A 25,909-nucleotide genomic window follows, 5' to 3' on the forward strand; every position below is an offset into this window, starting at 1 on the left:
CTGTTAAACTACATTCAAAATGTAGTGCAACGGCGCCTGAACGAGTGTCCTATCTCTATTTGTTAGAAAGTTATGATTTTTTTCGACTAAACCCGACCTTACGTCATAAAAACACTATTTCTCAACTTGTGCCTCACTTATTTACATTTTTCACCTCATTTTCTCTTGGCCGAGATCTTCTGACCTCAATCATATGGACTACTTCGTATGGGGTTTTCTTAAGAGTGAGGTCTACAAGGTTGAGGTCAACAATGAAGAAGAGGTGAGAAGACGGGTAATTGCTGCTTCAGAAAAACTGAAAGAACGATTATCATTTTCAGCAACAGTGGGAGCAATGCGAAAACGCGCTCGGTTATGCGTCAGGAATCGAGGTCGGCTTTAATAATTACTAAGTAATTATGTATTTTACATGCTTAAAGAAATGATTTTGTTAATAAATAATAATTTTGATATGCGAGTACGGTTCATCCAGTCCCCTTTGCTTCCTTCGCTAACACCGTGTTTTTCAGCACTTTCTCAGTAATAGACCAAAGAAAACAGCTATTATTGAAACTGATTATACCATTGGAAAGAGTATTAAAAGGAGCAGTTTTTGTGAAATTTGACAGCCTCTAAGACCAATTTTGTCGAAGAGGCTAATTTTTGAAAATTCTAAATTCCTAAAAAAATTTACGTTCTTATTGTAATAAATGAATCTGATTAAAGTTAAATAACTACGAAAATGATCTATTATTATAGGAAATTTAATGCTGAATCCGAAAATGAGGTGAAAAATGTAAATAAATGAGGCACAAGTTGAGAAATAGTGTTTTTATGACGTAAGGTCGAGTTTAGTCGAAAAAACCCTGAAAAAATCATAACTTTCTAACAGATAGAGATAGGACACTCGTTCAGGCGGCGTTGTACTACATTTTGAATGTAGTTTAACAGAAAAACTTTTTCGTCCACCCTGTATATAAAAAATAAATGCTTTTATACCTGAATCCAGTTTGTTGATTAATTGGCTGATTATATTTTATAAATTGCTTTTGGTATTTTTCTCGTAGAGCAAATTTATTTTAATTTTTTAATATCAAAGATAAAGATTTAAAGAGTAATATATAAGTAAATAATTTATCTGAACCTTCAATTGTGATATATTGTTCATCGTTATTGGTGATTCGATTTATTTAATCCAAAGGAAGAAAGATTATTGCCAATTTCAGTAATCAATTTAGCTAATCTTTTATTATTATTTGCTAAGCTTTAATTTTTACTGAACAGTCCTTAACAGTCTGGTTTTTGTTGTTAAAAAATATTATATCAACAAGCATAAGATGATCTAGTTCCTAGGTCGAAAACCTAGATCGATTATTTGATACAATTTATGTATCGATAACAGCCATTATGAAGCAAATCAAAATTTGAAAATATTTGCAATTAAATGATCCATCTTATATTACCTCTGCTTCTTCTCCAGGTTGGATGAAAGTGTAAGAAAATAAAAGAAAATAATAATGATTAAGGTAATGGGGGATAAAAATAAAATATTGACTTTTTATATTTTTATTAAAAAAAATCTATAAATCTAGTAGGCAGTAATCAAAGTAATACTAATTTTAATTTCCATTCTTTTATACAGTTTGGAATACACTGATTGTTTTTACTAAATAAAATTAAGTAGTTATACACTAGGTGTGCACGTAGAGGATATTGAATTTTTCGATGTCAAGAGTTGGATGCAAGCTCTTCTTGATCTTCCACTTCTTTGGCTTGTTCCATGTTCTTTCCTTTCGACAGAATGTGCATAGAACTGAAATATAAGAAAGATAATTTAGTTTAACTGCTATAATCGTCTAACTAACGAACACACTTTTGCTAATAAAGTAGACATAAAAACTATACTGTAATTTAGCAATCTAGGATATATCCTATTTGCGGAAAGCCATAGATTTTTTCGGCCCACAGTTCGGTTCAAGCTCTCAAAAGTGAGGGATAAACAAACTTCCCTCTAGTCTGACAACACTGTAATGTTTACACTTTTTTACGAACGATTTAATACGAGAAAGATTGATATTCTGAATTTGGAAGAAAACATAGGCTAGAACTTTGGGAATTACAGTTAAAGGAAGTCATGTGAGTCTACACCACACTTTTTCAGTTATAAACCTTTACAAAATATAGAAAATTGATCCATTGAAATTATTGTGATATAAGAATAGTATTTATAAAATTAAACTGTTTATAACTGCGCAAGGGATGACAATTTAGAGGAACAAGAAGGTAGGCGATGACAAAGAAAATTTGGAAACCGTTGGTTTCAGCAACAGAAAAATTCAGTAAAATATTCAACAAAAATAATTGTTAATACAGTGAAATTGTAATTATTAATCCCTTTTTTTTATCTATAGATTATAAAATAATAGAAATATTAAACAATGTTTTACTTACAGAGCAATTACGAACACTACAGCTTGTGATAAAGCTGTCACAAGAAATATAGACTGTGGAAATGTATTCAAGGTGTGGTTGTACACTTGTGTATAAATAATTCCAGAAACTAAAGGAACTGTACTATCGGCTACGGAGAATAAGGCAAAAATCTTACCTGTAAAAAAATAAGTGTTTTTTCCTTTAATTTAAGAAAAGTTGAACATTTAATAAATAAAAACAAATTATATGGGTAGATTTTTCTTTCTCCTTATGTGTTTATAAAGATCTTCAAAAATCCAGGAACTACTTTAGGAAAATACAGAATGTTTAAGTAACTTTAAGTCCAAATAATAAACGCACATACAAGTAGTTGTAGCCCTTGTAAAATCTTTAAAGAGTATTGAGGTTATAGTAGGGTAGCCCACCTAATTCTTAGAAATGGACTAAACTACTTAGATTATTGTAATCCTGAGTTATTAGCGAAAACACAATATTAATTCAAAATTACCTCTATCGGACGGAGGAACTAATTTCGAAGTAAGAGATCTTAAAACAGGAGCTACTATCGGTCCTAAACTAGCAATAACTGCACCTAAAACACAGATCAATAAAATATTCAAACTTTCGTTAATAATAACATATTTAAACAAACTTTAAAGGCGAATAAATAACAGAAAAAGAACCAAGTGTTTTTTTATCATATTTTTTCGTCACTTATAATTAAATTAGTCACAAATAATAATTTTTGGAACACATTTGAGCTAACTTTTAACAATCTGAATGATACTGTAAACTTATCTGAATAGAAATGTAATTAGTTAGAATTTAATCTATTTTTTTTTTAATTCTATTCCAATAACTTGAAAGTTATAATATAAACTAGCCTCAAATAATTCGTGTATTAATATAAACGCAACTAATCAACTTAACGCTTATTACGAACATCGACCGTAACCTTACACGCAAAATATAAACAATCATACATACCAACATAAAATAGATATGGTTGGTTGGCAGCAGCGAATATAATTCTAGTAATCAAGTGAGCAGTTGCACCTATCATTATTATAACGTTATCTTTTAAACCAAAGCAACGCTCCATTATTGGAACACCTAATAGTAATCCTAAAAAATAGAAAATAAAAAATAATATTAATTATCATTTATCGTGTCATTAAATTTAACCAGAAAATAGTAGACTTCTATTTGTACAAAAATAACCTATACATCGAAATCAAATCCGGTAAGCCAATTTTATTTTACAAATTTTATATTTTGGGCATATATCTAAATCTCATTAATATATAATTCGTGTTGAGTCCATACATTACTGTGAAATGGTACTTCAGGAGAAAAACCCAATCTTCCACTTCCCCCCAAAAGAGCCCAAAATCGATTTTTTTCTGGGAAGGTTTAAAAAAAAAAGGTTATAAAATTGCTTAAGCGCAATAAGTACTCCAAATTTAACAGAAAATATTAGGAGACATTTTGGAGTAAAACTGTAGAAAATGTGACCTTCAAAAAATTGACTGATTTTTATCTTTCAGTTTATGCATAGGCCACCCCCCAGTATACGTACGCCACAACCAAAATTGGTAAAAGTCCAAATTCTACGATATTTTGTTTTGGAGCTAGGCTGAAGCACTTTTTTTTAAATATTTAATTAATAATTATTAGTATAACCTAAAAAGTATACCTAAAACAAAAAATGATGATTGGAATGTTCTGAACTGGCTGAAAGTTGTGACATTCCATTTGAACTTCAACATAGAATACAAATAAATCATATGTTTTTCATCTGAAAAAAAAAAAAAAATCATCCAAATTAAATCTTAAATAATCTTATAATATGAATAATAAATTTATTTTATTTTTATGCCTATCTTTTCAGGCCGACTTTACGTCCAACTATCACAAATTAGGTGACGTAAACGGAGGCGACTAGCAAACATACTTTTACTATAAATTCTACATATTAACCATTTCAATAAAATCCAAAGCCTAGAGACCGGGGAATCGAACCCAGTACCCACAATACATGGTAGCTTTAATACATTTTATAAAATAGAGGACTTGTTGACCAGTAGATGGAATGTTACTCACTTCTTCAAAGTTGAGTGAACTGAAGTATATTGTACAAAGACATGGTTTGACAGATCAGTCCAAAGTTTATTATAACTAGTTTATTATGACGAGCCTATTGTATGTGAAACATACATACATATGTACATATGTACAGGCAAAATATAATATAATATATTCTATTCTATTCTTTACAGGTCTCGCCTCTAACCGCTCGTGGCTACCGTGGCGCCTATATGAATAATAAATGTTCCAACCGTAATACCCGCAAGTATTGTTAATTTTCCAGATAATTATGAATTCAATTAAATGTTTGCCATATTTCCATGATAATAATTGTACGAGTACGATCGTCTAATCGAAAAACAAGACAAGAGTTTAATTAATTAATAATCTAGTCAAAATTATCGGAAGAAACATTATTGCAGGAATTTCATTGGATAATTTTAAGAAAACTTAACAATGATTCGAGTAAGATAAATAATGCATTAAATGAATAATTTTTAAACATTTTTTAACACTTTATGTTAACACTGCAGATAGTATCTTCCGATTGATGTTACTATGACAACGGTTGTTTGTTTATTGGGTTAGCGAATTGAAAGTTTACATACCTCTTTGGAATGTATAAATAAAAGTTTACATACCTCTTTGGAATGTATAAATAAAAGTTTACATACCTCTTTGGAATTATAAGTAAAAGTTTACATACCTCTTTGGAATGTATAAATAAAAGTTTACATACCTCTTTGGAATTATAAGTAAAAGTTTACATACCTCTTTGGAATGTATAAAAAGCCATGGCAATCAAAGAAAAAATCAAAAAAAGTCTTCTTCTCTCTCTTCTTTTCTTTATGAGTGCTTTTATGGAATGTGCAACATGTCTTAAATCAATCAGGTCGAATATGCAGCAATAGCTCCTATTGGAAATTCAAAACCAATAGTAATTTACTCCTTCTTACTTAAGAAGAAGAAAAAGAAAAATATTGCGACTAGAAAACCGATCTGTTTTACTAACCTGGGACTATCTTCCGCCTCGTTGGCAGTTTTCCACTTGATGAACGCACAGGTATATAGGATTGCCAGAAATAGCAGGCAGGCATTGATCATGAACATCCTTCCATATGATCGCCCCATAACATGGCTGAATAAGTAAGAACCTAAAAATTAAAAACTATGTTATAATAACAATAAATATGTAGGGAAGGGATTAGCATTCCAACGCGGAGATCACGGGTTCGAATCCAGCTCTGCCTTCTTAGGTTTTCTCTTCCTTACAGCTCACTGTCCGGTGATGGATAGTGTCTGTAACAAGAGAATACTGTCCGGAGACCAGCAGTGCACTGAAAAAAGCTCCGGGCGCTAATGACCTCACATGTTGACGCGCCTTAATCCATAAAAAATAAAAACAATAAATATAAGTGGCTACGAAAAAACTATTGAAATTAAAACTTAACGTTTTACTAGCTTTTAATTTTAATTTTAGGCCTAATGATAACTTGTACGGTGAGGAAATCTGAATTGGTTTCAGACATTAAAGTTGAATGTAGTAGAGGGTAATTTTGCTTTTATTATTGTTTTCTGAGTAGATAAATATTTTTTTTATAAAAAGTTCAAGTTGTATGATTTTTCTTGGTTGAGTATATTGTTATTATTCTACTATAACTTGTCGCCATAATTTTATGTGAATAGAAAAGAAGTAAACACTTCAATTTCTTTCGTCTTGGATCGCTCCAATACATACTGCCCTCATCATCTTCCACAATAGATTTTACTCTCTAAATTTTGTACAGCTGGCACAGTGGTTCTTTACAGTTCATGCTATTAGTCTAGAATACTTGCAGGTCAAAAAGTCTTTTGAACGACTGCTAAACTCACAGGTACCGATAGTTGACTGAAATAACTTAAAGTTTACCTAAAGCCACTCCAGTCGGCATGGGGAAAAGGTAAGCCACTTCCAGCAAAGTTGTTCTCAAAGTCCTGCTCTTCTGGCTAGTTGTATCAGCCAGATAAGAAAAGGAAGCCATGAACACAGTCAGATTGCCGCCAGTAATGGCACAAGGTAGGCTAGCCGTCAGTAAGATCATTTCCACAGGCCAGGTAACTGTTTAAACATGAGCTAAATATAATCAGACTTCCAATAAAAAGAAATCAGGATAAATTCTATAAAACTAAAATTAATATTAACAATAATAATTACAATTTATTCTTCAATACAAATAATTCATAATGAATTTGAAATGTTAGTTAAAATTCAAATCTTTACCACTGCGCAAGATTCGGGAAGCAATGTACAACCTTAATTTACACCAAGATCGGGAAGCGTTCACATGTTTGAACCATATTTAGCAACTATTTGAAGTATAGATTTACCGATGCCCTTTGGACTTACAATAGCTGTCTCCAAAAAACAATGACGTATGTCATATGACTCCCTGAATAGGAGTGGCCGGTTCTAATCCATCCATGAATCTATAGCAGTCTGAATTAGGTAAATTCTGATTGTTACCAAACGAAAAGTTTCATGCAAATTTTTCTAAAAGCCTAATATAACCTGAGATGATTGTGATGAGATGATAATCTCTCTTCAGAGATTTCTCTGAAGTTCCAAAAACCTCCAACGAAAATATGTTAAGGCATCCACAACTGACAACACCTTCCTACAGGCAGAGTTGTAACCTTTAAGGGATCTTACCAAGAATCAAAGAGAAAGGCCTTTTGAGGATTCTAAAACAGAATTTTTGGTAACTGAAACTGAACTTTCCTATTCGAATGCTAAGATGAAGCTCTACTTTGCATAAATGGCAAACAAATAGGCGATATCATTATCCACATAAAATCAAATACAAAAATTCCTCTTCAAATAAGCTATTATGAACTTTCTTTTTATTTTTCTCAACACTAGATAAAAGTAACTATTAGACAGCATCAAATTTTCGTAACAGAATCATCACATCACGAGGGTGAATTCATGTTTGAGGCCAATGTCTAGTCAACAACCCGGGAAATCTGGGCAGTACCACCTACAGCAATTGAATTGCAAGTTCTGTTAAAGTAGTTGTAGGTTTACAAAAAAAACTTAGTAACCATTTAAGAAGAAGGTGAAAAGTGGAGATAGTTCCCCGTAAACATTTATAATTATTACACCAAATTTAAAGAAAATCGAAGGAGCCATTTCTAACAAAAGTTTAACAAAGGAAACACAGTGCTTTAGTAAACCAGAGGTCCTCAAAGCTGACGTTTCCGAAAAATTAAAAGTTACAAGTCGAAAATTTACACGATTAAAAACAACTGACCTTACCCATGTAATCATTCACAACAATCATCACAGAATAGACAAAGTTGCCCATCAGGCCCAAAAGTAAAGGCAATTTGCGTCCAACCTTATCACTCCATGGTCCCAAGAAGAATGCCAACAATATTGGCACAAAATGGGAAGCAATGTTTTCATACTGGTGAAAAGTGGATACTTTTATCTAAAAAAGAAAGAAAATATTAAAGTAAATAACTTTATTATTAAAATTAATCTAAAATAAACATTATCAACAACAATGTTGCATATTATCAGAGTTAAGTCTCATCGTTATTATTTTTAAATACTTGTTTATAAGAGGATGAAAAATGCAATCTACAGTGTTGCACTCATATTTACTCAACGATATCAGTACTACCGCGTACACAAAGAACATAGTAAAAAGTTTATCACTTCTGTAACATTACGACATTAACTTTTTGGCCTAATTGGCAAGATCTTGAAATAAAATAAATCAGTTGGTAAATAATATACACAGGGTCAAAATAAGGGCATCAATTTCAAGAGATAGTTATAGTGTTTATTTAAACATTTAGAAAACACTATAATGAAGAGCATTATAATGTTTCTGCAGACCTTTATAATAAACTTCTTCTTTTTTTTTTTTAAATTAACATGCAAGATCAATGCTTCAAAAAAAGATTATTTAAAGTACTAATAATTTGCACATTGTTACCAATTTAAAAAACAAAATTACCTGAACTTCATGTTGATAACTTTTATGTTCAGGAGCGGTCAAATTATCACAAATCTCCTTGGCAAAGCCTAAATTCACTGTGCATGCTTTGTGCACAAAGAAAGCTTCTTCAACTACTGATGTCAACATAAACGCTGACATATATAGAAACATGACTGGTTCGACGCCAATACTCTTCCACCATTTCTCTCGCTTCTTAACAGTCGGTTGACTGTTTGTATTGTTATCCATTGTGGCGGACTCGGCCAGCTGGTCGAGCCTGAAATTAAAACACATTTTGATTAATAAAGTACAAGTTTTTTTTTTTTTTTTTTGTTTAAAGCTTTTCATAGAGCTTTTTCTTTGGTTAATGCATGTTCAGGTGCTGCATGTTTATGTTCTTCAATTCTGTTTTCAGATTCATGATTCATCAGACATCTTGTGACTCTTTGAAGATTGAATGGACAAATCTATTGCCAACTAAAAATTTTATTGTGACTTCCTTAGTGTCGGTGCTTGAACATAGAATAAAGGCAGGCGTCTTATCTTCCAAGCTGCAAAAGCCCAAAATATAGTATTGGTACACTATTCTTCAGTGGGATTATCGTTGTTACCATAAAATAGTTAACGAAAAAGTTTAGAACATGTAATTACAGCCTATATAATGAACCCTACAATGAACCGATTTATTTTTTTTTGCCCCTAGAGAAAATAAGAATTTTGTATTTAAAGACGTTGATGAGCAGTGAAGGAAGCTATAAGAAGATTATGGTTTACAAGTATAATGTTTACTTTAGTAAAACGGATTATAAATTACAGACGCTGCGGATGTGTGTTTTTCTGCTCTTCAACGAAGGAAAAATACGTATATTATCTTAGAAAACGAACTAGAAAATAAAATATTCAAGAAGTGATAAGGTTTGCCCGCTTCATTCTGATGTTTTTTTCTGCATCGTTCGTGGTACTTTCTTTGATGTTACGTGTAAGAGAGCGTATAATATAATTTAAAGTAACAATGAATTGGAGTTTACTTGGGTGTACGCTCAATCGAAACAGTTTAACATGATATAACTCTCTAAAGATCCTGATCGCCAAAGCAAAAGATGTTTATTCCTTTCTTTCGAAAGCTTTCGTAAAACTTTTTTTTTTAACTAAGTTCAAGAACTTCCCAGAAATAACCAATTTTGCGACCAAACTCCAATGATCTAATCTGGCAACTAGCCATGGTGACGTAATCTGAAACAGGATATTAGAGGCCCAGTAGAGCGCTATCGCGAAAAAGTCGATTCCCCCCTCAAAAGAGACAATCTCCTATTCTTCCTGTCACAGTTGCACAGGAGTTCTAAAGTTAATCAACCCCATCCTGTGAAGAAGAGGTTGGCACTTCAGTTCCTCCAACGAGATAGAATACTTACGAGTAAACCAACTAAATTCCAAACACTAAACCTGATTGACCAATCTCAGATGAACCCAAAATAAAAAATACGACAAAAATTTAAGTACATAAGCGTGCTAGTATAAATAAAAATACGAATTGGATACTGCACATTTTTTTACAAAATTGAAAAAACAAATAAAATTTAGATAATTGACCTTCATTAATGATTTTCATAAACTGTGCATAATTCATTTTATTAGTTTCAAACTTCGTTTCTGTACTCTGAATTGATCAATATCAGCGTTATCAACTTATCTATCACCAAAAAAATAAAAACAGCTCTAATCTTCTATAGAACGCGTTTAATAAATAAAATAAAAATGATATGGGTCAAATCAAATTCCATCACTTTATTTTCAAACAAATTCAATCTTGAGTTGTATAAGTTTGTCTAAGAGATGTACGGCCAATTAGTTCCTAAAATTAAAAATGAAGTAACCTATTATGTAAAAGATGGAACTTTGTAAGGCCAATAAACTAGTGACGTATGCTCAAGGTTGCTTCCAACTCAACAACAAGCTATTCCATAGATTATCTGACACATTATAGTTTTGAGTGAAACGCATAAACTAAATTTGACTTTTTTTAAAAAGATTTCCAACACTACCTCCGCTTCAGTTATCAATTAACTCCAATCAAAATGGCATAATTTTTGTTTTTTATATACCATTTCAAAGGTCACATATCTTAGAACAATTATAATAGAAACAAAATCTTATTTTGTTTATGCGATTATTTGCACTTTGGTGTAGCATATATGAGTCCAAAATGGTTATCGAAATTACATAAACTGCCCTAAATTGTATATTTGTACCAAGATATTGAATTTTTAAATCTGGGAGCACGTAAGCCGTACATACAGGTGAGATACCAACTACAATTCTTCCAACAATATACTGAAATAAGACCTAAAACATCGACAAAAGGATGAAATCATCTCCTAGTCAAAAAAAAAAAATTACCTGAGCTTGTTGAACAAGTCGTCATAATAAACTTATTTTAAGATGAACTGGCCAGCAAAAATATAATACCTCCGAGCATTCGTTGGGGGAACTGGCTACCAAAAATACTCTCGCCGGGCATGCGTCTGGGATGTCCTTTACAAGTTATTGTTGTCACATTACCTTCCTCGAAACTATAAAGTTGACTAGTTACGATAATTTAGTGAAACACGGAATTTGGTAAAAGTGGATGCTAATTTTCTCTGTTCAAGTCTTTGAGTCACAAAAGAAGCTAAGTTTAGTGCCACCACTAAATCACCGATCAAATAAGTTTCTTATAACAATTAAATACGAATATTTTGCCATAATTATTCTCCTAGTTTTAAATAATTCAATTTAAACTATGAATACTGTAATATTATTTTTTTTTTTTTGCAACATACGTGGTTACTATTTGCAGACGTTATAGTTAACACGGCAATTCCCACCTATTCACCGAATGTTTTTGTGTGTGACTTGGTGGGGGGTAGGATTATCAAGACGTTTAACACTAACACTCATTAAAGTGATAAATCTAAAATCCTTATCAGTAAATCTGGTAAAAATAATAATAAAAACTATAATCACACAGATATTAAAAAAAAGATGTAGCGTAAAACAGAGTTATTTATTTATTTGTACTACTTACGTGCTAGTTTTGGCCTGTTGCATAATGCTCAAATAAATACCTCAATTAACGTAAAAGGAATTTTTTTTTTTCATATCTGTCCTTGATTAATGTCAAATTATCACATTTATTGTTTCAGATAATTCAACTCCTCCCCACGGAAGAATTTGACAAAAAAAAAACTGCCTCAATTACTAATAAATATTAATAAGTTATTAAAAAACGTTATCTTCGAAAAATGAAGAGTTTTTGTACGAAATTAATTAACTTTTAATAGAAGAAAAAAAATGCATATAACTAACCGATCTCTTTTCTGGCAAAACGTGGGCAAACACCTGCGCGATATTACCTTCCTCACAATTGGGGGGATGTATGAATGCTAAAAAAGCGCGCGCCTATTGACTCGCAGATAACGTACTCAATATTTATAGGAATATTTACACGCTTTTAAACTGAAAATTTCGTAAACAATAATATTTTTAGCAATCATTGCGTCCTTATAGAGTATAAAGCAAGAAATAATTAATACAATTATTAAAAGCATTACAAATCTTTATCGAATTAAAATACTTAGAACACAGTTCTTTTCAGTATACCTAACACAATAGTTATCTAGAATAACGTTTCACGAACAATAAATAAAAGTTAAATTGGTTATAAAATGAAAGCTTATGGGTATCTTAAAAAGCGAATTGTGTAAACTGGATATTAGCACTTTAAAAACTTGCTGCTACCAAAAGAGTTTGTCACTATTATTTATTTTAATTTTTTTTTGCGTGTTTTTCGTAATTTTTATATTCTAAAACAGATTTACTTACTCTTCCTCATTAGTTGCTGATAATTGGCACATAATTTACTCTTAAATTAAACGACTAATTAGAAATTACGATATTGGGACAAATCGTTCGAGACACAAAAATATATGAAACGAGAATAAACACGTTTATACCATAATAATCAGTATTTAGTTATTATCAATCCCCACCAGTAATTAGTTTTTAGCGGGAAATTAACAACTAAACTATCACATCGATATATTCTATCAAGGATCATTTTTAACAACCAATTTTGTTTTAAGGGAAACATAATTTATGACAAAAACAATAACAAAAAATCCTGTTTTCCACAAACTTTTACTAGTTTTTATTTTAAATAAAGTTACAATTGCCCTAATCAAATTATAAATTCATAAAAAAAAATTGTTACAACCAAAAAAAACATTTTATATACGAAATAGAAAATATAAATATGGAACTTACTTGAACTTTTTTTTCATTTTTAAGTAAGATGGATCTGATGGGTTTTGATAATTATTTCATATATATAAAAGCATTCCCCTCTCCCCACCACTAGGGATCATATTTTTATCTGTCACCTTTCAGACAGGTGTGAAAACAAATGTTTTCATTATTGCATCGATGTAACTTTATCGATCGCAGCATCGATAAGCACGTAAAAATTTTTAAAACCAATTTTAATGGATTTATTTTTTATTTAATTACATATTCAGATGGATTTGGCGGTTGACTTTTCATTAAATAATCGCCAAGATAGATTGGTTTTAATAGATAAATATTCTTTGATTTTAATTTTCTTTTAGTAACTGGTAGTTCGACTTTATCTTCGTCCCAGAATACATGTGTGGCTTCCATAATGCGACTGTAAAAATACAAAAAGATGCAATATTAGTTGAAAATTTCATTATTCTAAATAACTTTCTCATTCTACGAAATTTTGAGTAACATCTATAAGAGGCCAAAACATTAAGAGGCAAATTATGGCTAAAAACTACAGTAAATCACGCTCCAAATTCATTTGTTCATTTCAAAATATTAGTAAACTCATTCAAATAAATGGGATTCGATAAAAACAAAAACTTATAAATGCCAAAATTTTGAAAAATATGATAAACTTTTTACAAACAGCACATGTTACCGTACAAATAATCTTTTAGATAAGATAATATTAAATGGATATATATATTTGTTAAATCTTTTACTACTTCTATGCCTTGTAGAGAACATATTGTCAAAACATGGGCATTAATAAATTATGTGGAAAAAATGCAGCCCTTAATATTTTGACCAAACTTAAGAATTTTGAAAAGAATCATTAAGTTACGATAGTTGACAAATTTTTTTCATCAATAATTCATGTAATATTATTGTTGCTATGGTGATACGTAACGAAAGCTTTTAAAAGACGTCAACTACTGTTCTGTAATAACTAGGGCTGCCAACTCTATAAAGTTCCAAAAAAGGCCCCCCTAAAAAAAAATTAGGTAAATTCAGGACCGTCCAGGATTTTGGGGCCCGGGAATATACAGGGTGTTCAGCATAAGACTAAAGTTACTTCGCGAGGCGATTCTGGGCATCATTTTCAACAAAAAATTCTGTATAAACTATGACTCGATTCGGCTCCATTTTATAGATATTTTTAATTTTGTTTTTTTTTTTGAAGGTACTACTACTTTTTAGCAAACAGTTGCCTATATTTCTCAAACTATTATAGCTAAAACAATTTCAATAAGCTCATTAGAAAGATGGTTAAATATACTTTTAGATAAGGGAATTTATATTCCAAAATAATAATATCAAGTATTTCATTTTATGACCCAAACATAAGAAATAGCAAGTTTCTATTTTTTTCCAAAAACTTTAGACTTAATTTTTCTCAAAAATATTATATAAGTTTAAAACGTGCACAAATCATGAAAAACATCACCTTTCGAAAGGTATACCATGAATAGTGGTTATTTTAAAAATTGATGGAGAAATTGCTTATTAATTGAAAAAAAAAATAGGCCTCAAAACAGCGTCGGCATTATGAAAGGAATTCACCTACCATAAGAATATAGTTGATCAGAATAATCAAATCCAGTACCATTTTTTGCATTTTGTTCATCGATACATCAATAACCTGTTGACCTATTCAGTTCAGTTAGTACAGAAAAACAACACGCCTAATGAAGAAGTCTCGGAAGTCAGAACTTAAATCAAAAATACTATAACATAAATTAGATTTGTGTGAACAATATCTGAAAAAAGGACAAAAGGCGTCCTTTCTTAATTTTATGTTTTTTTTTTTCAAGGTACTACTACATTTTAGCAAACAGTTGCCTATATTTCTCAAACTATTATAGGACAAGGACAACCAGGTGTTGAAAAAGGACTGTCCTTTCCAAAAAAAAAAGGGCAGTTGGCAACCCTAGTAATAACTGAGATCATCATACTCCTCTTGCAACTGTTTTCTCTCACCATCTTATTTTTTGTTTCACTATTATCTCTTTGTTTTTCTTTTAAATATATATACATTACCTCTTATCCAAGACGGTGCCACCGCCTGCCATCAGCAGTTTGGAATACTGTGGTATTTTCTGTTCATAAGTCAATAGTACAGCTTTGAATTTACTAAAGACACCAACTTTACCCAATTCCGTTCTTTGGATACGCCACCTATATGCGGACATAGCTAGATGATATTCTGTACTACCAAAATTCAAACTTGGTAGTCGGTCTTTAGATCTTTCATTTCCCCATTCATAATCTTCTTCCTGTTTACACAGTGCCATAATAAAAAAAAAATATATGATACTAGAAATTACTATAGTTAAAAATGTATGATAAAAACCAACTTACCGGCAGGAATGTTCTAGCTTGGTAACAACTAGTTAAATAAGATATGTGCAATATCCATTTTCCGCTGGCCAAACAACACAATAGTTTTTCCGATCTGACAGGTTTTTCTATGATAAGATGTGTGGTCTCAGGATCATAGTGCGGTGAGGTGCTGATCTCTCCACCAAGGTTATGTATAATACTTTCATACTTATCACGTGCATTCTGAAAAATTTACAATTCTCTTATGGTAAACTAGTTATAAATATGTCTCCCTAGTTTTTTTTTTGTTTAAAACAAAAGGGTAGGCTCCACTAATTGTTACTTCCTGTAAGTAAAGGAAGTGCTGTGATCGTGTGTAGTTTTCCCCGGATATATCCGTATTTGCGTGTGTGAACAAAATTTAGTAGAAACTAGAAATTGACGGAAGCTGGGCCTTTAAATTTAGATTGTCCTATATCGGGGGCCCCCAGTAGCATCCTGACGATAAAAATCTCCCTACCGAATGAATCTTTTACTTTCCGGAAGTTGCTTTTTCACTAAAAAAGACAGTGACTACAGCCACTGATAGTTACAATTTCCTATGCGGATGTTGTTCGTTCATTTACTTCACACATCTAATGAAAAAGTATCCACTTACAGGAATATTAGAGAACACAAACACTCTTCTCTCTTTCGGCCTATTGTCTTCCTCTTCGCCATTTTCCTCGTCCACATCTTCCTCGTTATCCTCTTCTCTGGTGTCAGATCGTTCGTTTTCACTAGTTTTGGAGGTGTCATTTGAAAAACGCTTCCTCGGGGGACTACAACTGCTTCTTGCGTTGTCTGACTTCTTCTTCCTCTAAAATACATATACGAACTCTCAGAAAATGATTATAACTTACTAAATTTATTGTGTAATTAGTTAATGCCGTTGATCTTGTTCGTAATAATTGACTAAGTTTTCTACTTAGAATTAGCGCACCCAACCCTTATTGTTCAAACTGAAATTTCTGTAAAATAATTAACTGGAATATATCTTTCATCTGAGAGTAGATTACTTAAAAATTATGAAAATCATGCATCACGATTATAGCAGCAATTTATTAACTGTATTTTACTGTATTGTGCATCTGTTTTTATTTTGTAAATTTATTACGTTCGCCAAATAAATAAAAATTTATTCCTTTAAATAAAATTCTGGTCAATATGCATCTGTTCAATAATATTCCTAACCCTTTTGTTTACCAAAAATGCTCTTTTAGACGAAAGGATTACGAGGCTGTATAGGGCGCGATTTTACTATTAACAGCTGTGCATTCAACGTCATAACTAGGAGCAATTGATGAAGGTTAAATCTAGTGACGATTTCTGAGCTAAGTGCTTCAACCGTCTAAAAACATTTATTTATTTATTTATTTATTTTTAAGGAGATGACTACCCCTATAATCGTCACAAGATACCTTTCGCATAATCCTTGGTTCTTTCCCAAAAGTCCGTGTTTAAAAATCAATTTAGATTTCATGATGAAGTAGTTTTTTAGAAAAGAGAAATATGTTAAGAGTGTTGACTATACTATAATACTTCCAAAAATTTATATATTTTTGAATTCAAAATTATCAATGCAGTTAAGCAAATAAAACTTTTATAAAATGTTATTAAACTTATTACATTTAAAACTAGAATTAACCAACAGAAAATATAAAAAAATCTTACCGTATTTTCATTAGTTATGGACCATTCCCAATCTACTGCGTTATTCTGTACCACTGGAGAGCTTCGTTTTAAACCTATATTTCGATAAAAATAAATTTAGGAAATATTTAAAATATAAAACAAAGCTAACTTTGAGTTGAATAATTACACAAAATATTTAGTAATTTTTAGTAAAAGTATAGAAATATCCCAGCATAACTACAAGTTTTTAATGTCAGATTTTTTTCTGTACTTCAAGCCTTTTTCTTTTTTTCTTCAAAATCGTTTTACATTAGTTCAAAAATATATAGGGGACGGATCTCCCAGCTTCCAAATTTGGAGGAAAATCTGTAACTGGTTAGGGATAAAATAAACACGTTCTGCGATGGATAAAAGATACATTTTCAAAAGAAAGCCCTCATGTCAGAATTGCCCTTCTAACTGCAGTCAACTAACAACAAAAATAATGTAGTTTGGCCCATTTTTGAATGGGCATCATTTTGACTTCCAGACAGCAAGCAGATCATCTTTTCAACTAATTCTTCCTAACAGTCTGAAAACCAAGCTTCAACTGCTTTGCTTAAGATTTTTACTACGGATTGAAATTTTCCACAAATTTCCGCGTTTGTTTTCACTTTCTAATTAATTAGCGACACGCCGATCTTATAACTTCGAATTCAGCGGACGATAGCCATCAAGAACTTGAACAGCCACTCACTGTGAACATCGTACGGCTGCATCAGAAGCAGCAATGTAGGTTGATTGATGAATTATTAATAATAATAATTAAATTAAGCGGAATGAATCTCGCCTGACCTTACAACTTTGTTTTTACTAACACATATTTATAACTGACTGGCTTAAAGAGGAGATTGACAAAAAAAACGAGAGCACAACGTCCTGATTTGAAAATAGCACGGGGAGCCAATGATTTCAGATGTTGATGTGGCTTAAATTAACTAAACTTATAAATTATTTTACCTTGAACAACATTTTTGTCAACAAACTCATAATCGTCGCCAGCAGATGCCGCTTTTTTGGCTTCAAGTATACGATTGGCCAACCTTTCGGACAGTACGTCTCTCTGTTGAGTTGGTGAGAATTCTTCTTCACTGGATTTATCGCAGCTCAATTTAGCTACTGCTTCCGTTTCTCTCCTAAGGGCAAAAATTATTTATATCTTTGGGTTGTATAGAGTGGAGAAGTGACAGACAGAAAGAGGGCTCTAACATGCATCTCTTCTAACACAGTATTATTATACCTTTGACTTCATCTAGGTAGCATGTTTGTCGTCTCCTTAGGAAGGATAAGATCGGAGATATTATGCACCACTGCAGACCAAACTGCATTTCATACTTCATAAACTTCATATACCATGCATATCAATTAATTATAAATTAAATATTGGAAACTATGATCTATCATCCAAGGGTGACCTCCAGGCAACTGCTCCTTAGAGCAGACGAAAAGAGCCAGATAACAGGACTTATCCTTTAACCAGGATTGAGGTAATCCTCGAAGTAATTCATAGGCCTCTTCATCGTTTTGTTTGTGTGGCCCAAAGTGAGTTACTCTCAGAATATCAATAGAAGGTATTAACTAAACAGCAGGTAGAATGTATGACATAAACATAGTGGAAGTTAAATTCTTTTCACCAAACTGATTAATCAATTATGATGATGGATGAAAATCCAAAACCGGGTATAGAAATAGAAAAAAAACATGAATATCCACAAAAAAAATAAAATTGGTGACTACCTTGAAGGCGTATCCGAATTTTGATCTTGACTCTGTCTTTGTAAGCCAATTCTTCCATGCGAAATCTGAAAAAATATAAAAAAATGTACGCTATAAACTATAAAGTTTTAAAAGGATTCAGAAAAAATTAAATTAAATTAAAATTTCAACTAAAACTAATAGATGTTGACTTATAGTTATTCAGATATACTAAAAATACAAGTTATAACCTTGACAGAATTATAGTAGTAAGCAGAAAGTATAGTTTCGTGTTCACAGCTGTTTTTATTTTTATTTATTTATTTATTTTTTTGTATTACCTCAGTGGAACTTGCCAAATTTCTCCTCTTTATACTAAATGATTCATCAGTTCTATCTTCTCCAGAAGTAGATGGCTAAAATATGAAGTTCTCTAGTTTTAAACTTTTTTTCATGAAGAGATAAAACAAAAATTAAAAAAACAAAAAATTGCAGTATAAACACCTTCTCATTTTCATCTCCACCAATTCCTAAACCATCTTCCTCCATTTCATCTGAATCCTGAAAATGAAACAAAAAAAATATGTAAATCTTAAAAAGATATCTCCTTAACAAAAACTTACAGTTTAAACAAATAAGGGTTAATTAAACACCAAAAGGGACATGAATCGATTAGTGTCCCAACATTTCATTCTTACTTCAGCTCGCAATTTCATAGCCTTTCACGAAAAACAAGAAAAGTTTTATCCAATCGACTTTATAACAATCGATATCATTTAAAACATTGGAATTAGTAATTTCACTACATTACACTTTCATTATTATTGTTTACAATTACTATACCCTTATGTTGGCCATTTCATTCATTATTCTTTTGTTAAAATAATGGTAATATGCATAATACATCTTCTCAAACAGTAATAAATAAGCACTTTATTTTAAATCTTTCTTCAATTATTCTTTTGATTTATCTTTATTATGCTCTTTATTCTGAATAATCATCATACTATACACGCACATTAAAATAGTAAAATATAAAGTGAGAATTGGTGTATCACAGTGTCGTAATTTGAATCCACGGAGATAAAAACTAAAATTTTAGTCTTCAATTAGTTCATAAGAGTACGAGAGCACAATTTGAAGAAACTTACTGAATAACTACTCGTAATAATAATTCATCTCTATATTATAATTAATTGTAGTTCCTTGTAATTAACTGAGTTCTTGAGTTCAAAATAATTCTTAATAATTCAGTAAAGTACTTTAATAATCCAAAAATATATATACGTAAATATAAAATGACCACTTTATGAAACTAAAATAATTTCCATAGATTTTATAAAACTCATATTATTTCTGATGTTTAAAGAATTATATTATAAACCTTAATCCTTAAATTTTGTTAATTTTCTTGAACTGCTTATAAAAAAAAAAAAAAAAAAAATCAATCACCGCGTAACCTGCTATCGGACCATAGAATTGTATTTCATGTCGACTGGTATGAACGATAAAACTTACATCGATACCAAGTTGGTAGGTCAAAACTTTTTTTATTTTTAAACTCAATATTTTCATAAAAATAAAAGTACAAGAAACTTACCGGTGAGAGATTCGCACTTGAAATATTAGTGCCTCTTAACTGAAACAGGTAAATAAACAAAATAACACAACCATAAACAAAACTGAAAAGCGCTCCATATAAAACTGTTTCAATACTATAAAACTATAAACAATCTTACGACGAGTTCTCCATTATGTAGTTCGATATCTTGATGAGATTTTTCGTGTGCCCACTGAGAATATGGTCCCTATAAAAGTAATATATTGTATAATACAACTGTTGACTGGGATAACATAATATGAAACAATAAAAAGAATAAATAAATATTATAAGAGCTAGCAAAAATTACATTAGGAAGTAGATCTCCAGATTCCGGATCGATACCATCGATTTTCACACCACCAAATTTCACCCATAACTGATTCAATAATACATTCAGAGGCTGTAACAGAAATAAAAATATATTTTAATAGAAATGATTAAGTAAAAAAGGCTATTCATAAAAAAAATAATGTTTCGTTAAATTTCGTAATAAGGCATCAGATACAGTGTATATAACAGCTGACGTGCATTTGTAAGTGGGAGATCCCTAGTTTAAATCCCGCGTATAGCTACTTTTTATTTTTTTGAAAAATATTTAGATGTAGTGCTTCCGCCTCAGTTTACGACATGTACCTACTCTACCAGTTGAACGTAAAGCTCCGCCCGATTACTTTACTACAATATAATACACATATTTTTTAAAGCACATCCCGTAAATAATAACTGCTAAGCATGTTTCGCTATGTTTACTTTAAAAGTAATATAGTCTGGAAGACAAACTAATTTTTGATATGCTATCTTCGTATTTGAAAAATTCTTCTAAACAGAGATGATAGAAATAAAGAAAACAAATAAAATAATCCATCACTGAACTGTGCTAGGCCTTCTTTTGCGAGAAAATACAGGACTTCCGCAGTATAAATCTGGCAGATTATCAATCCATTTCTTCCAACGCTTTCGTGTCTGTGGACTTGGAGTGCCACTGGTAAAAACTCTTCCATAAGGGCTGTCTGGTGTAGCCACATGGCCAGGCGATGGACCAACAGATAAATATGATAACTGCAAATAAATAATAATAAATATGTACTAAACGGATTAGTTTGCCAATTTAAATCCAAATTCATTTATAAGATGAGTAATGAATGAGTATCTTCTTTTAGGCAATTTAATATACTCAGGTTATTAAAGTATTTATTCTACCAAAATTGAGTGAGTCACCTAACATGAAAAATTTTGTTAATAACCAATTTATTTTTTGGGTAACTTTTCAATAAGCTCCGGAATTTTGCAACATTTAACCCTTGAAGTTAATCCTTCACCATTAAAATGTAATTTAGGACATGGGTTCATTTCATAAAGGAAAAAGGCATGCTGTGGCTGATCTTTGATATTATCCAGCGCATTGTGGAACAATTAATGAGTTCAATTATTATTTCATACTTTCTTGCGAAATTTAAAGGTTTAATAATAATAATAATCCCTTGAATTCAAAATCTTGAGTTGATCTCACAATTATTTGAGCAAATGGTTCCTTTTTTTAAAGAGATAACAGGAATAAATACTCATTTCACTCAGTTACACATTCATTCTACTCGGATTCATAGTAAATAGTTTTGATGCTTACCCTTTTCTTTTCTGAAGACAAAAAGTCTGGCCGTTTTCCCTCACTTATAGATGCATCAGCGGTCAAAGAAGATCGAGCTGATTGTAATTTAGATTTCTCCATTCGAGGAGTTTGAAAGCCAGTGAATTCTTCATCTTCTGCATTAACCTTGTCTTGTTCCTCGGTTCTCTTATCCTCTTCTTCTGTGCGCATCACTTCATTCATGTCTGCGCCCTTTGTTACGGCCACTGAAGGAGTACCAACGAAAGGCAGAGAACTAGAAGGTCCTATAACTTCTATGTCAGGACGTTTTACACCTGAAATTAATGGTGTTTTCTCAACAATACCAGATGGATCTCCGCTGGTTGTACGCGTTTCTGAGCTTGCCTTAAGACGTTTTATTGCTGGATGATCTGCAGTTGTTGTGGCGGAAATAGATGTTACATCATCTAAGAAAAGAATAATCATTAATAAGTTACGACAGGAAATTTTCTCCTTCAAACTGAGATTGTAGTTTTTTTCATTTACCTAAGGAAAGAGAATAATTCTCTTCTGGTTGTTTTACACCTGTAGCTGCACAAGATGTCAGCCACTCCTTAGAAACGGCCGGCAGGCCCCATTTTTTGGCAGCTGCATATTTACTACCCTGTGGCGATTTGCATACTAAATGGGTTGAACGTAATACACCTTTATCAGGGTGATCCTTACGGGAGAATGAATCTTGGACACTATTAAAAAAAAGTTTTAACAAGAAAAATCAGTAAAAATATTCAATAAAATGAAATAAAAGAATAAGATAATGGAGATACGGGTGTCAAGTTTCTTGAAGAATGATTTATTTATTTATTTTTAAACAGAATCAGTCAATTTTTATGCTATTAATTCTTGGCTAAAATAAAGAAAAGCAGCCATTATTGCATCAATGCAGTTGTATGAAATGATTTATGAAAGTACACTTAATATCAATCTTCAGCCGGCATGACTTTTTACTTCGTTCGATTATAACTCTTCGACTTCGTATCCACAAAATAATTGTTTTGTCTTTACAATTCAACAAAATCCTGCCAGAAATCTTATATGATGAGTATTTTTTTTATAAATGAACAATCTTTTGTGGTCTAAAAAAATACGAAGGGTCTGGGTACTTCATAAAGAGAGTTAGGACCATTTAGTAATGTTTTTGTATCCTAGAAATGTGAACTTTAGTATATAAGTCAAAAATGAACAATTTTTAGGCTAAATTGGAAGTTGACTGTAATTTTTGTGGCGATCGGCATGATTATATGTAAGAGGACAAAATAAAAAGATTTCGAGACCACAAAAAGACATTTATGAAAAAAATAAAGTTCAAATTGTAAGGTTATCATCAAGAAAATTACAAAAAAAAAACTATTTAAATTTAAAGTTAATTATTAACAATTTTATAAAATTGTTAATAATCATTAAATTTAAATTAATTAATCATTATTTAGAATATGATTTGTTTATTTAAGAAAGAGGTTAATCTGATGAACAAAACCAACCACTCAGTGAAGAATTAACAAACAAATATGCCTTCAAAAGTAACAATTCATCGTAGGTCCGATTTTATGGCAGCTTCGTCTATTGCTGATCGACTTGACCCCGTTGTAGTTATCATCACATTGTGCATGATATGGCACGATAAATTGTAACATGACGGGTCATGTTAGAGAGCCGTCAGCGTATCTCCGACCAAATATGATGGTGATTAGCAACTATTCAATACTTTTGTTCAGAAATTTGTTTGCAAATTGTATGTTCCACGAATGAATCTTTGGCCAAATTCAACCCCACATATTTTCCACAAAATAAAATAATAACTAATTTTTAAAGGTTTTTAATTTAAAAAAAAAACTGACACAGCGCCCAAGGAGGTGGCCACATGACCAATATAACTTCTTTCTTTGCCGACGAATCCAGTGATGCAGAGTGTGACACCTTTTAGTGGACAGCTACCTTCCTTCATCACCACTGGCTGATGGTAGTATTCAACTGGCAGCACTTTTCCTTGGTCCCAGCAATCTTCCTGGTGAAACCATTTCTGTTATCAACACTTTCATAATTTTCTCTATGAAATTAGGTTTCATATTAGTTAATTTGCACAAATTAACCAGTGAGAAGATGGCAGGGGATAGGAACTGTATGCTTCTGCGATCAAAATTCTAAAGATTTTGCGGGTAATTTGGCACAGGAAAAGCAAAACAAACAAAAAAATCAATTGGGAAATGTATAAGGAAAACTTTAAAATTATAAAAGAGGGAAGGGATTAGCTGCGAATACTGGATTCCAACGCGGAGATCGCGGATTCGAATCCAGCTGCTGGCCTCTTAGATTTTCTCTTCCTAGGAGTTTCTTACAGCTCACAGTATCTTTGTAACCACTTCACTGAGTGCTCACAGATCGGATATCTCCGGACAAAACTTTCTACACACTCGCAAAACTTCCTCTTGCGATCTGTAAAAGAATGGGAAGCAAAAGTGGAAATAATAATGCTTACTATCCATAGAACAGTGACCGTTTCCATTGCTGAGAACTTTTCAGGTGTTCCATCTAACGGAACTACTGCGTAGTCGGCCACACCTTGAAACTGGGTCACATTCACTACACAACCGCCAATCTCTTCGATTGGAGCGATTATCGGACTGGGATCTTCAAAGCCGACCACCATGAATAGTAAACCTGCAATCATGTATTGTGACAATAAAAATTTAAAAGAAGCAGAGTATTCCAATCTTTTTTTTTGTGTATGACAAAGACTCTAATGCAAAAAAAAAATCTAGCAAGCACAATAAATGTCAAAGCTTCCAATCTCACCTTGAAAGAAAGGTCCTTGGTTTGTCATCTCACTCAAACCAGTAATGTTGTTCTTCCCCGGCGGCTCTTCCGCCGCTGCAGCAGGAAGACGTTGTCCTTCGTTAGATTTACTGGGACTTTTTTGGTCTTGTTTACCACGTAAGGATCCTTGATCCTGTTCTGAAGATAGTTTCTTATCTTTTGAGCTAATAATCTCTTTTGCCGGAGATTTTTGAGCATCTCTGTTATTACTTTCACACTCCAAGGTACTCTTTTCTGTCACTGTACGATCTATGGAAAGCAAAATAAAAAATTACTGTAAATAATGAAAATAATTTTAAAAACAATTTTTTTTTTTAAGTAAGTATCGTTTCAGAATAGCCATTAATATTCAATAAAAACAAAACTATCCACTCACAGCAACTTTTTTTTTTTTAAGTTTATTTATTCATGTTTATTCCAGCGGAATTTCACGTTCAGTTGGTCCAGAAATCTTGCATAACACTATCAGTTAATTTTTCACGCTTCCTTTAAAAAGTATCTCTTTTGCACCTCAGAAAATATGCTACGACCTTTCAGATGAAATTGACAAGGGTTTTTGGTGCAAAGACATTAGCTTATCCACTGCTTTGATTTCTGGAGCATAGCGGTGGAACCATATCCCGAAAATAGGGACAATGTCCCAACATTGTCAAAAAAAATCGTGTTTTTTTGGGGAGAGGGAATTTAAATGAGCATCCATCCTGCACAAACCTTTTTCATATATAATTTATGATTTAAAATGTTTTCATTTTTTGTTATATTTACATGAATTTAATGTTGATATATTTTTTTCAAACACCTAAATTCAAAACATATTTAGACATTATACTGTTTGGAAATTCATATTTAGGGGGGAAGCCTGCATTAAACCTGAATTAAAATGAATTCTTCCAGAAAAGTGATTCAAATAAAAGTTATAGATATATCGTTGATTTTGTCCGTCGTAGCTCTTTCGGACTTTCATCAGAAGTAGACTGATCAGTTCGGTGAAAAGATTTCGACTTTACTTACGTTTCCATCTCGCGCTATACTTGCAAAATATAATTTATCAAACATTGCAACCTAACAATATTTTCAAAACTTGTAATCTAAGTGAAAAAAGTTTTTCAATGAAGTTTGAGAAAAATTCTAAAAAAAAAAAAGTAAAGAGAATCCCAAGTGTAAATTGTTATTTCTGGTAGAAGTATTGACCCACTAAGTTACAGATGTTTTTTATTATTAAGGCTTACACTTCCAGATTAAGTAAAAATTAAGAACTTTCTGCATGGTTTTATTGTTTGCCTTTGAGGAAAACAGAGTTAGGCCTTAAAA

The 25,909-nt window shown here is 31.7% G+C and overlaps 2 protein-coding genes across 8 annotated transcripts in view; both read right to left on the bottom strand.

Annotated features, from left to right (window-relative positions):
• Positions 1 to 1,529: 1,529 nt before the first annotated feature.
• On the bottom strand, positions 1,530 to 12,937 carry LOC141448754 (proton-coupled folate transporter). Of its 6 annotated transcripts, none has more exons than XM_074117341.1 (11): positions 12,789 to 12,937; positions 8,505 to 8,763; positions 7,796 to 7,970; positions 6,410 to 6,598; positions 5,513 to 5,654; positions 5,272 to 5,414; positions 4,109 to 4,210; positions 3,400 to 3,537; positions 2,921 to 3,004; positions 2,431 to 2,587; positions 1,530 to 1,792 (listed from the first exon to the last, which is right to left on the bottom strand). In XM_074117341.1, the coding sequence occupies exons 1-11, from the start codon at positions 12,803 to 12,805 to the stop codon at positions 1,708 to 1,710; spliced, it is 1,491 nt and encodes a 496-aa protein (XP_073973442.1). In that variant the 5' UTR covers positions 12,806 to 12,937; the 3' UTR covers positions 1,530 to 1,707. The 6 variants fall into 6 exon arrangements, 5 of the variants coding, with proteins under 5 accessions (XP_073973442.1, XP_073973439.1, XP_073973441.1 ...); XM_074117338.1 differs by lacking the exon at positions 12,789 to 12,937 and adding an exon at positions 12,348 to 12,505; XM_074117340.1 differs by lacking the exon at positions 12,789 to 12,937 and adding an exon at positions 11,551 to 11,814.
• A 64-nt stretch (positions 12,938 to 13,001) lies between these two features.
• mus101 (mutagen-sensitive 101) overlaps positions 13,002 to 25,909 on the bottom strand; it is a 33,768-nt gene continuing 20,860 nt past the window's right edge. For both annotated transcript variants that reach the window (XM_074117337.1, XM_074117336.1), the window contains 18 exons: positions 24,578 to 24,847; positions 24,261 to 24,442; positions 23,623 to 23,789; positions 22,271 to 22,470; positions 21,764 to 22,191; positions 21,013 to 21,198; positions 20,447 to 20,539; positions 20,276 to 20,344; positions 20,137 to 20,175; positions 19,041 to 19,097; positions 18,878 to 18,952; positions 18,579 to 18,643; positions 17,802 to 17,977; positions 16,842 to 16,915; positions 15,787 to 15,987; positions 15,168 to 15,371; positions 14,847 to 15,082; positions 13,002 to 13,188 (listed from right to left, as the gene is read on the bottom strand). In XM_074117337.1, the coding sequence (XP_073973438.1) occupies positions 13,020 to 13,188; positions 14,847 to 15,082; positions 15,168 to 15,371; positions 15,787 to 15,987; positions 16,842 to 16,915; positions 17,802 to 17,977; positions 18,579 to 18,643; positions 18,878 to 18,952; positions 19,041 to 19,097; positions 20,137 to 20,175; positions 20,276 to 20,344; positions 20,447 to 20,539; positions 21,013 to 21,198; positions 21,764 to 22,191; positions 22,271 to 22,470; positions 23,623 to 23,789; positions 24,261 to 24,442; positions 24,578 to 24,847 (2,891 nt within the window). In that variant the 3' untranslated portion in view covers positions 13,002 to 13,019. The remainder of the gene's footprint in view (positions 13,189 to 14,846; positions 15,083 to 15,167; positions 15,372 to 15,786; positions 15,988 to 16,841; positions 16,916 to 17,801; positions 17,978 to 18,578; positions 18,644 to 18,877; positions 18,953 to 19,040; positions 19,098 to 20,136; positions 20,176 to 20,275; positions 20,345 to 20,446; positions 20,540 to 21,012; positions 21,199 to 21,763; positions 22,192 to 22,270; positions 22,471 to 23,622; positions 23,790 to 24,260; positions 24,443 to 24,577; positions 24,848 to 25,909) is intronic.

This window comes from Rhodnius prolixus, unplaced genomic scaffold (assembly GCF_049639745.1).
Source record: "Rhodnius prolixus isolate KJV_2025 unplaced genomic scaffold, Rpr scaffold_2, whole genome shotgun sequence".
In the NCBI taxonomy this organism is placed as follows: Eukaryota; Metazoa; Arthropoda; class Insecta; order Hemiptera; family Reduviidae; genus Rhodnius; species Rhodnius prolixus.